This window comes from Aphelocoma coerulescens, chromosome 11 (genome assembly GCF_041296385.1).
Source record: "Aphelocoma coerulescens isolate FSJ_1873_10779 chromosome 11, UR_Acoe_1.0, whole genome shotgun sequence".
NCBI classification, from domain to species: Eukaryota; Metazoa; Chordata; class Aves; order Passeriformes; family Corvidae; genus Aphelocoma; species Aphelocoma coerulescens.
Window position 1 is genome coordinate 3,335,446 of NC_091025.1, and position 16,694 is coordinate 3,352,139.

Below are 16,694 nucleotides of genomic sequence, written 5' to 3' on the forward strand. Positions count from 1 at the left end.
CTTAGCTCAAGCATGAACCAAGAGCTGGTTCTTTCTACCCTCTGTTACAACAGCACAAAGCACAGGCAACAACTGGTAACATCCAATATTCCTCCTGCCTTGATACAAATGAATTATTGGGCACATTTCAAGTCCTACCACTTCAAATAATCCAGGACTACTTCTTTTCCAAAATCCACGTTAAAAAATGCAATAACTGCTTCAAAACAAAGAATGTGGTTTCCCTTCATGGGCGAGTCAAGTCTATCACAGCCCAAAGTACAAGCTGTCACATCTGTACCCCTGTCCTGCTCCTCTCTCCCCAGCAAGCTCCCAGCACTTGTGTGACCCAAAGCTAACCTAGCAAAAAACATCATCTAAGGGAGCATTTTTTCTAGTTTTGGTGAATTTATCAGTTTACTGTACACTAAACAATCACAAGAGCCCACTCAGGGCTAGTGGGGAGCAGAAAACAGAAGAAATCCCTTACAGTTATGGCACAATGAATGATGTAGGCTGAAACCTTGCCAAGAGCATAACTGATGTTGTAGCATTTAACACACAAATTAGGAAGTTACAACTGAGCAATTAATCTTTGCACCTTACAGCAGGATTAGAATAATAAATAACAGTAGCTACTGTATAGTTAGTCTATGGAATGACTGGCAGAAGCTCATTTGCTGTAAGATTGACAAGTTCATTCGAGAAAAATAAGAGGTAATTTTTTTTCCTTATTTGTTTTGACTTTCCACTTTGCTTCAGGGCATCTTTGTTTCAACCTAGTTCACAGCTCTATTTCTGAATGGACTGAAACAGATCTCTCTGCCGTGAACAACATAGCACACATATTGAAACAAGCACTGACAGATGCTCCAAGGACAGTCTATGTACAACCCCAGAATCTGTGAATGCACAGTACTAATTAGTGTGAACAGAGTTCTGCATATTAGAGCTTAAGCCATGATTTGATTACTCCTAGTAGGTATTAACAGATATTCTAATTCTGTAATGAAGTTAAACACTGAAGATAAGTATGGAAAAAAATGAAGACTATGGGGAATGGTAACATGGTAAGTGTGTGTCATCATTTATAAATATTCTGCATAAACAAGCACTCCAGTTTAGTTTGCACAGCTTCCTATGCAGCCATCACAGTGATAATGTGCATGCACAGTACAGTGCAAGCTTGTTAAAGACATTTTTCAAGCAAAACCTAATTTGCTGTCATTACCTAATCTCAGGGCTGGGAGGGGTTCTCTCAAGGTCTAGGAATGATCTGAAAGACATTTGTACAAACCAACTTTCTGTATGGCTTGTGAACATTAAAATCTCAGTCTGAAAGAACAAAACTTTAATCCGGTTAGACAAAGCAATATATGACTAGATGCCCCTGTCACCAACAGACAATTCACACCATATGGGCTTTTAAAAGACCCTTTCTAACTCCTACTTAAAACTACTCAGGATCCTAAAACTAGTCTCGTACTAAATAAAACTCCTGAATTGTCAGAAGTGTTGCTGATCTGCTTTCAAATGGGACCTGTGGTCCTTCTTTCTGACTGCCTATCTTGTTTATCTTTAAATGCAAGGCCAAAGTCTCCAAGCACAATGATCAGGTGTTCTTAAGCATTAATGTGTGGTTTGGTCCTCTTTTGACTACTTTTGAGAAATGTTCAGTCAGATACTTGCATGATTTTCTAAGGAGATCTGGAGTCATTTTCATTTACATCTGGCTCTCAGCTTCCTTGCTCTCCCCTCTGTCAAGGAGGAAACCAAAAACTAATTTACCTGCTGCTTAAAATACTGTGACAGTTTGGTTTAAACTATATAGAGTGAGGATCCCAGGGCAGCTCCTACCTACCTGTCCATTTCTCATAACTCTGAAGTAAGGTCAGGCTGTAAGAGGTATGAGTTGAGGCAGACGAGACCTGTGAGCGTTACAGCTTTAAAAGGGGGAATCTGTAATGGATTTTTACATTGTCACACTTTCATCAAGATATAAAAAAACCCAAACCAGGATTCTCCAAAAAAAAAAAACCAAGCCAGGCAGAAACAAGAGTCAAAGGGAGCACAGAACAGAGCACTGCTTGCACAGCAGTCTTGCTGTAACTGTTAGAAAATACTCATGCTGTGGCTCTTCAGCCCCACTCACTTTCACAGCTACATCCTACAGGACTCTAAGACTGTGGCACAGTCAAGGAGGAATAAGATGTCCACTGTAATTAGCTGAAGTTCAATGCAGGATTTTCAAAACCTCTCGCAGATATCATTCAGTAAAGGAATTTTAAAAACCAACCTGTTTAATATATCCCTGTGCTGAGCAAGTTCTAACAATTAAAGAGAGGTTACAGTAAATCTCAATAAAGTGTCATAACCTTGAAGTTTAAAAAAAAAAAATCTTGATTTCTTACCATCATGAAACTTACCTGTGGATTTAATACCACATGAAACTGTTTCATTGTATGGGGGGAGCTGTACAAAAAAGAAATGAAACTTATTTAAAGGCAAAGCAAATCTATGAACATTTGATATCAGTTTCATTTGAAACATCCGAATCCTTTAAAAATAACATCATAATTGAGATTTGATTTTTGGAGAGGATGCCTTGAACTCATGCTTCTATATTTATCAAATCCCACACTGCACCTTCAGCTGTCCTTGCAGATTACCACACTGTACTGAAAGATAAAGATTATCTTGGTTATACACTACAGGCTCACCAACCTCTCAAGCAATTCACCTCCCAGCATCAGGATCTTTCTTCATCAACTCACCCCGATTTTAGGATGAGGAACATATCCTCTTTCTCTACAAAAACTGAGGATAGGCCAAATTGTGAAACGATGAAACAAACTTTTGTACAGCCAACAATCACACCTAAACCTTTTGACTCTCAACCTGCTCCAGTGTGGTCCTTGAAACATTTCAGCCAAGGTGGATTCTTGAACACATTGATCAGTCTAAGCATAATGTACTCACAGCACAGAGTTTGTAAATACATCTCGTCCAAACAGTGGCATCACTTTATGGACTCAGGGGTTGACAGAATCCTTGCTATGGTGTAACCACACGTGGGCAATTTCTAACCCCCATCCCCCTGACCTGCCCCAAACGTCCTCAGCAGCTGAAAGCTTCTCCTGTGCCTGCAGAAACTGGCAGCCGTTGCCACATTGCATTCCAGCAGCTCCCTGGAGAACGTGGAACTAGTTCTGCAGTGGGAGATGGAACACTGAGGGGACAGTGCAGCTTTACAGTGCTATTCTAAATAGTAATTCAATGGTGTAAACAAATAAAGGATCTCTTTATTGAAGTTTTCAGTTCTCTAAAGCTACAGATACTTAACATATTGCCTTCTTAATGCACTGCAGACACCAGTGCATCAGAAGTGGCAAGAAAAATATTCCTGAAATTCCATTGCAAAAGTATATAAAAAGCACACATGCTGTAAATCCATGAGGTTTATGAACCTCAATACATCTTAATATATCATCTTTTCAAGTCAACAATGAGAATCAGTGGGTCAAGCTCCAGAACCTACTATCCATATTAATTTTGAACACAGGTTCAATCTAATTTTAGATCTAAAAATATTACTCTAAATGTCTATAACAAACAGTTTATGATAAACCTTGCAATTCTTGGTTTTATCCCAATCAAAGACCTTCAGAAAATAGAAAGATTTTTTAAAAAGTAGTCAGCCTCTTGGTCCCCTACATATCTGATTAATCAAAAGCACCTTTGCACAGCTGACTTGTTCCACACAACTGGGTCATGTGAACCATCTCAGCCAACAGGTATGAGACAGAACATGTGTCACAAATGTCACATGTAAAAGGGACATTTTAGACAACCTTTAGCTTTAACTACTCCCTTGGGTCTGTGGTTAAGAGACCTCAGAGGGACACCAGCACATGCCGGGACTGTCCCCAACATGATGTGTGTCAAACACCACTGCAGCATTATCATCTCTGTCTCGTCCTTCTTGAGTTTCACCCTGCCTTTTTCAAACCAATTTTTTACACCAATTAGTGCAAAACTAATAAGCATCGTTTTTATTTCACCATCCAGGTAATTAAAACGTTGAACTGAACCAGATCAAGGACAAACTTAAGGAACATCGTTTAACAGCTCTTTGTTTTGACAGCCAACCAGTAAGTGGTACACTGAGACAGAAAATGAAGTCACACTGGTTCAGATGCTGCAGGTTCACACTTAGAGAACAGCTTTGCAGAAGTCAAGACAGGATTTTCATCTTCCCCAAGGTGAGTGTTGGAACAGCTGATGAGGGGCACTTCAGGTGACATTTCATGGGATGAAAATGTCCCACTGCTGTGGGACTGCATTTATGGTGGGAAAACAGCAAGATGATCACAGCTACCAAGTATTACCTAAAGATCTCTTCTGTTTCCCATGGACCAGAGACACAGCTCTCCCCCTAAAAGAGCAGAAATGCTCTTTTTCCTTACTGAACTTCCCTCACTCCCTACCCCACCCCATTCCCTTCGTGCCCTTTCATTGTTCAGCAGTTTATTACACTAATTATCCTTAGAAAATTAAGCTACAGGAAGCTAAGTCACATTAACAATGGTTTGCAAACTGTGACAAAAGGATTTCCCCATCTACAGCTCAAGTGTTAGTTTCCTTTATGTTGAGAGGGCAGGATGGAAGCATGACTGAAATGTTTGAATGGAAATGTCTGGAGGAAATACATGGAAATTGACCCAGAGGAAAATTATTTTTCAAGTCTGGAGATTAGGACAATGGGATAAAACTCTTCCCTGCAAAGGAAAATGGTTTCATCATTCTCTACCAAGAACTACAGAGAATAAGAGCCTACAACACTATGTGAGTGGGTAATGAACTCGAACACACAAAGACAACTGTTTCCACTCTGTGGTTCTCTCTGTCACTCTAATTAGTTCATTATTGATGCACTTCTCAGACCTCACATACATCCTTCCTTGTGAGCACAGCTCTGAGGGTTAGCAGTGCTTCACCTGGCCAAAAATATTAAGAATCCCTGTGCTTCAAAAGGCTCCCAAGACTTAAAAGTCCACTTTACAATCAAGAACTCTGCTGGGCAAGTTCTCAGTATCTACCCCTCAAAAAAACTCCACCAAAGCTGAGGTACAGGGCTGGAAAACTCATTGTCAACATCCTACCACTACTGTCAGCTGCTCCAGCTCTGAAAGATGACAACCAGAAGGTGGAATCATTAATTTATATCTAAAAATTTACTTAATATCCACATACATGGAATGAAGACTACTGAATAATATCTTCAGTTTGTAAATTAGAAAGCCAAGTGAATGATAAAGAAGTATGTGTATTGTTGTATTTCAAATTCACACAAGAGATGGAGCTTTCAAATGTTATTTCCAAAACAAGTTTAAAGTAGATCTTACCTCAACAGAGCATCGTGGAGTCACAAAGAACTGATTAAATTCATCAGGGCTGAACTCCCCAAAAATATACTAAAAATAAAAGAGAAGGATCTTTGTTAAAGGACTATTTATATTCAATACAATTAATAAATTCATATTAAAATCCATTAAGATACTAGAATTTAGAAAGACCCATGTGCTGGGAGTCAGAAACTCTACCTGTTTGCATCCCAACTCCCATCTTGGTTCCTTCCCACATCTTTATAAAGAACTTTAAGCTCTGAAACCGTATACAAAGCATTTTCCTTCAAATTCCCATTGGAGGTGACCACAAACTGCTCCTCATCCTGTGACCAGTATAAAATCATCATGCAGGGTGAGGAGTTGCACCAGTTCATACAAGCTCCACACAAAGGCTGGTTTGCCTTCTAAAGACACCCCTCACAACAGAAAATAACCCAAGAATTACGTCTTCAGAGTTCTGCTAAACTGATGAGTTACTGTATACCTGAGAGGTCAAGCACAGAACTGAAACTGCCTAGAAAGTCTAAACATCATGATTTTGTTATTTCAGGAACTCTCCATAACAAACCTAAGATAAAACATCTTTCCCCATCTTTCTGCAGCTTTTCAGGTATTTTGCATCTAGACACTCTCTGAAAAAAAGTATCTAACAAGACCACAAAGAAAATTACACTAAAGTGAGAGTTTATATTTAATTTACAGAAAAGAAAAGATTCCCAATAAAAAGGCCTGACCTGTTGGCATTTCACAGCACCTGGAAGTTTCTACAAACTTCCACCTCCAGCTGTAATTGACTGAATAGCACCCAAACGCTCAGGGCAGAGATATTAGGACAAAAAGAAGTTGAACAAGGAGCTGAATAAACTGACAAAACAGACAAAGAGGACTGAAAAACGCCACTCTTGGCATGTGGAAGGATATTGACTTTAGGAGTCACTAGTCAGAAGTGCTGTGGATGAAAGCAGGTCAGGTTGGCCCAGAACATCACAGTCCCCACTCCCATTTATCTCCGTGTTCTCCCAAGGTCATTCTGCACAATTCTTTGCTCTCCTCCAGCCTCCCACCAGAAAAGCTTTTTCAGCAGAGTCAAGTCTTGCTCGTGGTAAATCCTCAGCTTGGCTGTATCAAGATACAACAAACCAGAGTGGGAGTTGAGCCAGAGAAAAGAATTCCTAAAATCTGGGAAATCATCTCTTCTGAAGCACAGGCTGCCACCACACACTGCACACACAATAACCCAATCACGGGACTTTTTTCAGAGTTTAGGTCATTTACTGCAATGGAACTTGCTGTTTACACGACTCACAGCCATCTACACTCAGAAATTTCAAAGCTTAACTGAAAGCCAAATTCCACAGCAATTACAAACCATAGTTTTCTTACACAAAAAGTGATTTATCACACATCACTTTTACATGTGGCAGTGTGTGCCCATTTTAATGGCCTTCAGGGTTTTTAAAAACATAGTAATGTAATCTAGTTTAGACTACAAACAACTCTATCAGTCAAAACAAACTGGAACATCTGTGATTCAAAGGGTGAAGAACAGTTAAACATTTAATGCTTCAAAAACTCTTCCCACAGCCAACTGCTGCCCACCAAGGGAGAATCCAACACCCCAAACCCAACAGATCCCTAAATTGTACCCGAGTGGCTTCACAGTTCTTGGCACAGGACTCAGGCTTGGTTTATGCTCTCAATATAACCAAAGCATTTTTATTCAGCAGCACATGAACTAGAACTCATCATATTCCAAAAACAAACCTAAGAAAATCACTTGCTGACTCATCACTAAATTATGTTTTACGAGGTATTTTTGATGCAGTCATGCAACAGAACAAAACAATCCCAAGTGTAGTCTATTAAAAGTTACATAAATCCAACCCTAATTCCTCCATGCAATAATATAATACAGTCATTTAACAACATTTTAAAGCAAAGTATCACAGGCCTGGTACTTCTTTCTGAGGTTTTTTTTTAATAAGGAAACACAAGACAAAAAATTGAACAAAGTGATCATTAATACCACTTTAATGAACTGTTTTAATGGTGTATTCATATAGAGAAATTTGTCTCTTTGCAACTCTTCCTGCATAATTTAAAACAGGACTTTAAATATTTACCAACATCTAGTCCTAGTCAGACTAAAGCTCAAAAAACCCATCCCATCTGGGCTTGAAATAAACTGAATTTTATCTGATTTATTTGTTTTTATTTACCAATGCTTCACACCTGCATTAAGTCACCAGTTAAAAGATCTCTGCACAGTAACTGAGAAAAATACTGTTCCAAAACAAACCTGAGGCCATAGGACCAATGACATTAAACCTGCCCAGTTTAACCAACCTCCTCTGCCTCCAGTCAGCCTCATCTCTCCAGAAATAATTTCTGCAAGCTGGACAGAATTTTCTACCCTTTTCGAGACACAACTATGCATTCAAGTGAAAAAGAACCATGATATCACATCCCTTGGCAAGTATAACAATCTCTACCAAAAAATAAAGGATTCAGAGGGGGAAAAACCAATGTATTTTAAGTAATTTGAAAGACACTGTAACTCCCTGCCTGCTGTCCATCCACCCATCCCATCCATGTATCCAGCCCAAGGAATCAGTGTACCTGGCACTCTACAAGTTACCTGTGTAAGGAAATAATTGTTCGAGCTCTGAAACAGCATCAGCATTACTGCACTACTTACCCTCCACCATTAATTCAAATTTAGAAGGTTTTCCTGCACCTGAAATGCCCAATAAGAAATTTTAAGCAAGAGAAGACTAGGATTTTATAAAAAGTAGCACACCCTTACAAGAATAACCTCATTATCAGCATGAGCTTTTGGGGTCCTAGCCTGCACCCTCAAAATTACTCCACCTAATCTCAAAATTCCCAAAGTTGCCTTTTTCCCCAACCTGACAAATAAAATCTAATACTTGGAACATCAAACATTTAATTAAATTACTTACACAACTTACCAGGCTACTCACGATCAGCATTAATTTCTCCCCCACTCTATAAATAACATTTTAACACATGGCAGAGATACATCAGCACGTATCAAAGCTTGGCCAAACCCATTTCAGATGATTTCAATTCCAATTTTAGTATTTTCAAGGGTGCAAGAAACACATACCAAACACATACCCATTACGACTACATCAAACTGATGCCTTTAATGCCCAACTAAGCTGCCTCACGCTGTCTCAGTCTCTGATCCTGTACGTCACACTACTTTAAGGTCCCAGTCAGGGATAACAGACAGACTTCACAAGCTCCAAGGAGAAGTGGGAGTCAGACACAGAAAGCCCAGGGTCAGCCCTGGAGCAGGTGAGAGATTGTGCTGTGCCCGAGATAAGCTGCTTGTCCTGCACCATCACTGCTGTGCCAAGGCAGCAACAGCCTTTCACCTGCACCAACAACTGCACAGCTCCCTGGGCAAAGGTTGGGCACTGCACATGAGCACAGAGCTCACCTGGCCCACACAGCAACAGCCAGGCCTATTCCTATCAATAACACAGAAACTCAGGGGATCTGGCAACATACAAACCCAAAATATTAAAAAACTTTATCCATGGAAAGCTGAACTTTAATTAATAGCTCTCTACAAATTTCTTGTTAAGACAAAATAAAAAAAAAAAAATCAAGCTTTCTCCAACACTGTTTAACATTCAATTCCTGATTTCAAAAATTGACTTAGATTTATAGCCTCAGAAAAAACACAGCTGCTTGAAAAGCATGTTAAACACTAGTCAATGGTGTCAGTGTTTACTCACAGGAGACAGGAATAAAGCTTAGGAGATCCAGTCTCACACCAAGACTGAATTTGGAAGAAAATCTGAAGAGAACATTGGGAGAAAGTTTTGAAATTTTCTGAATGCAACAATACCCCCAGACTTACTTTTAAAGATACCTAATCCCTAAGAGGCTTAACTCAGTCCCATCTGCCCTCCCTCTCCTTCTCAAACCCTTTCCACAACCTATGTAAGAGCTGTCTGTCCTGGCTCCTGTGAAGGAATCCTCTGGCGTTTTTGGGAGCACGTATTTCACATGCACTCGTCCCTCTCCTCTCCAGATGATTTAACTCTGCAGAGCCATCACTGATCCTGCACTGAGTGTGCTCAAGGGTCCCTTAGGACACCTCAGCCTGGAGAGCTTGATTTCTGTCACAAACTAAGAGCAGTATCAAAACAGTATCAAACAAACCCCAATGACCTTCCAGTTGCAACTGTATAAAAAGACAGATGGAAAATAATAACCTCCTCTGGGGGGAGGCAGGGGTGTGTGGAAAGAATGAGGCTTTGTGGAATTCTTGGAAAGGGGAGATACACAGGACAGCTCTACCTCTGCTACCTTTCCACTTCCTTGTCAGTGCTATCAAACTTCTCCTTTGGAATAGAAAAACACCACCAAACCCAAAACATACTGATGGATCTCTTCCATTCTGCAATTCTCAACTGTAACCCAAACTGACCATTTGCCAGAAATGTACAATGTTAACAAACACACTAAAATTACCAAGATTTAACTGATGTGAGTAAACACACACCAACATAATAAAATACTTTGCTTACACTGCACAATCACGTATTTATGTATTTTCCATCCGGTATCTTCCATATTGAGGTTTCATAATCAATCACTTAAAAGAGACAATTATTCACAAGGGGTGCTTTCCACTCTGTTTTTTTAAATACTGGTTTCAACATACACGAGTTCTGAACTTCTGGGAGTTTTCAAATGTGAATCTCTTCTTGCAGATGTCACATGTATGAGACCAAGGATGAAAATAAAACTAACAATGCTTGAATGAACCTTAAAAATGAGGTAGTTTTAGACAGGACATACCTAAAATCTTTCCCTTCAAATACTAACACTAACAACCAGCACATTAACTAAAGAAAAAAATTGCAAAATTAAACATATTTTATGCAATTCTAGAATGGTATATTTTCTCAGGAAGCTACTGGTGACATGCATGTTCCAGTACTTCAAGTTTAATTTCTCTGCCTTACTTCCACCTATCAAGATTTTGCAGTTGAAGTTTGGGCACTGAATGTAAAATACTGTCATACAACTCTTGGGACTACAAAAACCCCCAAACAACTAAATTCTTAAAAATAACTGAAAGAACCAGTTAAAACTGTAGCTCTGAACTGCCTCCTGTGTTACTTGAAGAGAGGATAACAAGAGAGCCGCATCTGTACTCTCTCCTTCCAGTTAAAATTTTAACTAGAATATTACACAAATACTCTGCAGATGAGAAAGTCCTTAAAAGTGTAACATATTTGCAATGTATTTTTTCTATAATACAAGTCAGGGATATTGAATGGATGGGACTATTAAAGCTGGTGCAGTGTTTCCAACTCACTCCTTAGCCTCTGTCACCGATTTCCAAGTTCAGTCTGACATGCTGCAAGGAATCAAGTCCCCTGTATCAAGTCCCTGCCTCCCAACATTAATTCTCTTTACAAAAATACTCATGTTAAACACCTTCCTTAGAGCAAATCCCAAATCCTGCTGATTGTCAGTTGCTGGTGTTTCCAGCCACAACAAAACTTGAATCAGTTTCTAACTTAATCTCTCCAACGTGATTACAGCAGTGTAACATCCAGCTGCACTCCAGCAGATTCTACAGCACTTGGAATAAATCATTTCATCAATACCATCCCCTTTACATCTTCAAGGTATTAACTGCAGCTAGATTTTAACACAAATTACAGAAAAGGAATTAACCAAACACATCTACACAAAAAATGTTTTCTACTACTCAGGAATGAAAGTAAAAGTACTTTTATATTTGTGTAATAACTGACCACCGTGACTGACCAAGCAGCATCTTAACTATACAGATAAAAGCAGCAGAAACAGAACTAATTCCAAGGAGAGGAAAAAAGACCCCAAAGGGTTAAAATACCTGACCTGCAAGCTCTCCCCATGCTGACTGGTTTTTGCTGTGGTCCCCCCAGCCACTTTAAAAACTGAATGCTAATGTTACCCCACCACCTGCAATGAAATCTCCACTGGCGTTCCTGTCTAGCAGCACGAACACTGTCCTGGAGGAATATAAGGAGGATGAGTACGTGTTCCACAGCTACTTGTCCTAGAAAAATGGGTAGAAATAGCACTGCTGATGCATCATCATCCTGGGATCACCTGTGCTACAAGAAAGCCAGGAAAATGAAGTGTCAACTTCAGCTTTCAGAAAGCACTAACGTGGCTTTCATCTACCACCCAGCAGCTTCAGATCTTCAGTCAAATTAGTTGAAGCTGCAAATACTCCCACTTCAACTGCTTTTCCATAAAGGAGTTAAAAATACAGCTTTTACAGCTGGATTATTCCTTGCCACCACTAAACGTCTAAGCAGAAGGTCGAACAAGTCAAACCAGTTCACATTTGAACTGAAATGATGGAATAGCTGATGCCTACCCTATCTATTATATATATATAATCTTGCCCACCAAGCTACTCCTACAAAGTGGACTTATTCTTACAGCTCTGGGACAGACTGGAGTAGAGGAGGAAAAGGAAGCATTCAGACTGAAGTGTGTTTTCTGGAAAGGAAAAAAGGGCACATGCATATGACTGCACTCAGGTTTTATTAGCAGAGAAAACACTCTCCCATTAGTCACCCCCTCAGCAAACAGGGCATCGCTTCCTCACCCCTTACTTCTCTCCCAGTATCTCAGGGTTTATCAGCTTTCTTATGGAAAATGTAGGAAAAAGCAGCCTTCCTTCAGGTTGTCCTTTCCTCTGAGCTGAAATTCATCAAGTCTTAGTACACAGATGATTACTTAATTGGAGACAACAAGGCTTTACAAACTCCTGAATCTCAAGAAACTTATTGCTAAAATGCTTTAAAAAGCACAGACAAAATTGTAAAACGGAGCCCCAACAGCAAACCTGTTTTTTTTTTTTTTTTAGATTTTGAATTTACAACCAGCATCTCATAACCAGGAGCTAAGAAAACCACTGGCCATGTATTTACAGTTGTACCACAGCCTCAATAGTAGTGTTTTTAGGCAAAGCATATGTCAATATATCCTCTTTATGAAAAAATAAAGCTAACTTTTATAAACACAAATGTATGGAAATGAAGCCGTACTTTAAGGTGGAGCAGTTTCATATCAAAACTTTTAACAGTTGAAAATGAAACAAATCAGAAGCAAACTCTTAGTGAAGCTGCCAGTCCTTTATCATTAGCCTGCAGCTCAAAACTAGAACATTAACACATCTTCATAGTGCCTGGAGAAAGATCAGAGCTAGGTAAATGTAGGTCACCTAAGCCCATGAGTCAGTGCCAACTCCGCCTGCCCACCATTTAAGCTATGAAAGGCTCAAAAATATAGTGCATGACTGAACCTTCCCTTTTTTTTTTCCCCAGTTCAGGGTTGTTTTGGATCTTATTACAGAATTTTTAGAGCTGAAGGAAGTTAACAGATTTTCTACACATTTCACATTAATAAATCTGAGGGGTTTTATTCCTTCATGAAAAAAAAAAAAGAATAAATTATCATCCTCAAGAAGTCATTTTCTGCTCAGAAGAAAAGCCAGATCTCTGGCTAGTAGGGAAGTACAGTTGTGACTCTCACATTACTGGAAGGACAGGTTTCATGACCAAATGGCCCCTACATCCTGATGTAATAAAGGAGGCACAACATGGATCTCAGCAGTTTATCCTGAATATTGTAACACAAATATTCACAAAAGCAGAGCAGGTTGTGCTCTTTTTATCAATTATACAACGTATTTCAAGTCAGAGCAACAAACTGAACAATAACCATACACAACCCTGCCAAAAGACGAGCCAATTTCTTACACCCAAACAAGTTCTGTTTATGTACACTCCTCATTCTATTTCCAATAATGAGGTGCCTGTTGGCACTCCTCTATTTCAAACAGCAGCTGCCACAAAGTGCATCCAGCCCAAGGAAGTTGTCTATTAAAATGCTCAGTATAGTTAGCAGGGGGGAGAAAAAAGGGAGTGGAAGAATAAAAACCAACCCATCTTACACAGACACCACTGCATTTCTGAGAGAGCTGTTCCAGAAAGTTCCCTTTAGCTGTTCCCTATCTTCCCATATCCAGAACTGCACCAGCAGAAAACCTCTGCTGCTTCACATTTAAGATTCTCCCCAGATGATATTTTTCTGTTCCACAAAACAACAAAGAAAAAGCCCACCAAAACAGGCACCACCTTATTTTGTAAATAATCACAGCACAAGGAGGGCAATGTAACTGCAGCATTTGTATATGATCATAAAGCAGTGGCCCCTGACAGGAGAACTGTATCCACATTTTCTATACAACTTTTAATTTGCATCCTATGACACACCATCAGGTATTTAGAAAATGCCTTCCCTGCACCTTCCCCTGGGACCTAAGGTAGGAACATACATGCTGTAAACAAGAGCTGCAATGAAGAGCAAGCATTGTGGGGCTACAGCAGGAATACCTGGAAAGTGCATTCCAGGCAAGAGGGAAGGTAACTGAATTGTGAGAGGTGATTACATCAACTCTTGGCTCTTTGGAGAGTAAAAGAAGGAATTTCTGACACCACCACTACAAACCCACAGAACATCTGCCTGTGATAAAGATAAGTAGTAACATTTTCCTATCTGTTTTCTTGCAATGTTAAATTTAAATACAAGCCAAACAAAAATACTTTCCTATCATAATCTCCAAGCTGGCAGTCCTCACAAATATCAAATGAAAAATAAATACTTCCCAAACGGGGAAGCTGGTCCTTCCTCAGTTCTGAATTCAAGCACAGTGGTTGGTACAACACCTCTGGCCAAGGCTCTATCTTCACACCCTTTCTAAATTTTGAAAACACCAGCTCCAGGCTGGTTGCTCATAATTCAGCAAACACATTTACTTCAAGCTCTGCAGGCTCCTCTTGCACTGAACTAGTTATTGAGTCGATGTGCAAATTGGAAACTCTAGCTACAATGAAGTACAAAAATAATTAAGACTTGCATTATTCTGATTTACTACTGCATGATAAGCTCTGAGGAGAGAGAAGTTGGAACATGAAGTTCCTCAAGAACACAGCCAGTTTACTATTTTATTACAGGTGGGGCAGGCGAAACAATCCCTTAGTAATTTTATCTAATACTTCCCAGCAGAAAACCCTTGGTGCTGGCACTTTTTTTTTTCCCTCTGCCAAACTAAAATCATTAGGGCTGCGACCTTCAGTGGCAGACACCTAGAGTGGGATGAACTTCTAAGAATACAGTGGTAAAGTCAGTTCTGCATTTGGAGAACACAGCTTTGGCCACATTAAATACCAAATTGCCTTGGAACACCTCACAGCTGTCCACCCAACTTGCAGGCACGCTGCATAAATCCACCTTTTTCTGTGGTTTACAAAATCTTTATTTAGCAGCTATTCTAGCAGCTAAGATCCTGAAGGATTGTTTTCCACAAGCTCCTCTCAGTTCCTTCAGGTGGAAAACCAGGACATGCCTCTTTCCTACCATCCCCACAGTCCGCAGTATCCAGGAGCCAGCACATTCCTACCCTGGCCACACAGGATGCTCTGGGCTGCTGGAACAAAGACCGGCTTTCCTGGAATGTTTCAAGAACTGCAGAGCTGCTTGGCACTGCCCTGGCAGAGCAAAGCCTTTCTTCTGTTCTTACTATACCTGAATTTACCTCACAGACTGCTTTTACCCTTCAAATCCATGGTTTAAAGAAGTAAAACTTAATAGATCTGGACTTGGATGAGGTTATTAAAAAGAAAAAAACAGAAGTAGAGCTCTAAGAATAAAAAGTGCAAGAACCTGAGTTTTAAGAAATGAAACAGATTAAATATGGGCACGTTTTAAATAGTTCAAGAATATTACAATTGGCTTGATGAGGCCAAGGATGAGGAACAAGAGTTAGATGAAGCGCTGACAGAGGATCTGAAGGATTATTGGTGGAGACAGCAACGGAGAAAAAAAGAAATTGATAATGGGTTTTGTGCCTGCCAGACCACTCTCCCCTCCAACAGCTGAACTATCACCCAAAATTCTGGAGTCACGTAATCCTTCTAACTGTTGTGAGGAATCTCTTTAACACAGTTACAGCAGTTTGTATCTCACACTCCCTCTCCTGTGAGCTGCTCCATGTGCCTCAACAGTGAGTGCCCTTCCCATGCAGGTGAAGGTGCCAACCTTGCAGATACAGTAACCAGCATTCTGGATGGCCCCCTATTATTTAAGGTATGGAAATTACACTAAAAATTATACTTCCAAAATATAGCAATCAAAAGCAAAGCTGCACAAAAATTCAGACCGCTTGTATCTTCATTTGATTCTCACTAGTCTGTGTATGTTTGGTATTTTCTTTGCTTATTTCCACTACTCTCATCTTCAGAGGACAAATACCTCAAAGGATCAATACAGAGCTATCCCAGAGAACAATTCCACCCTGGGTATGAGGAGATTGCTGTTCCTATTTGTCAAGCAAGCAGGAAAGCACAGTGGAATATAAAGAAAAGTGGGAAAAGAACGCATAGCCTCTGAATTACTGTAGCTAAACACTGTAGAAAACTAAAATTTATCTCTAACAGCACCTCAGCAGACAGTCACCCACACAGTGCTTTTCACAAGCAATTACTCAGGGCAGGATTTAAGATGGCTAAGATTAGGTGAGGCAAAAATTAGCTATCTGGACTCCATCCTGACAAAGAATACAGATTAGCACTTCTGGAAAGCAGCTAAGCCCACCTACCCAGGACTCATATACCTCTTTTGATGGCCTACACATCTCAACCCTAAATTTTTGAAGAGTTGAATGCTTACAGCATTTTGCTGGATTCACAGTCTCACCTCTTCTCCACATGTTGAAGGATCACAGAGGTGATTACAGTCAAACTGAGAAAAAAATGATCCAGATGACTTTTTAATTTACTTTTCCACTGATGGAAGGAGTGTTAAGGCAGTGAGGAACCAGTGTCAAACAAAATATACAAGTGGCCAGGAACAAGGAAGAATGAGACTTTCCCCTCTGTGAGTTGTGACCTGCCAAAAATGGGTTATCTCATAGAGAAACAGCCAAAAATAAACTAGAGAATATGTGAAAAATACAATGATTGGTAAATGACTCACGGGGATCACAGAAAAGAAACACAACTACCACTACATAATGAAGTCTCCAATATTTTAAGTTCTGCATCAGCTGAAGTTTGAGAGTAATAGTTCTGCAGAGGTTCTTACTGTGTTTTCTCCTGCAGGAACTCCAGCCCCTTCTAGGACTTCACCAGGTGACACACATGGATGGGGGATGTCCCATGAGGACACCATCCCATGCTCTGATTCTCAGGA

At 39.9% G+C, this 16,694-nt stretch overlaps 1 protein-coding gene across 1 annotated transcript in view; it reads right to left on the minus strand.

Moving 5' to 3' along the window:
- Window positions 1–16,694, minus strand: part of USP10 (ubiquitin specific peptidase 10) — a 47,427-nt gene that overhangs the window by 22,278 nt on the left and 8,455 nt on the right. The window contains exons 2-3 of the mRNA XM_069026418.1: window positions 5,385–5,453; window positions 2,406–2,451 (exon numbers count right to left, since the gene is read on the minus strand). Coding sequence (XP_068882519.1) covers window positions 2,406–2,451; window positions 5,385–5,453 — 115 coding nt within the window. The remainder of the gene's footprint in view (window positions 1–2,405; window positions 2,452–5,384; window positions 5,454–16,694) is intronic.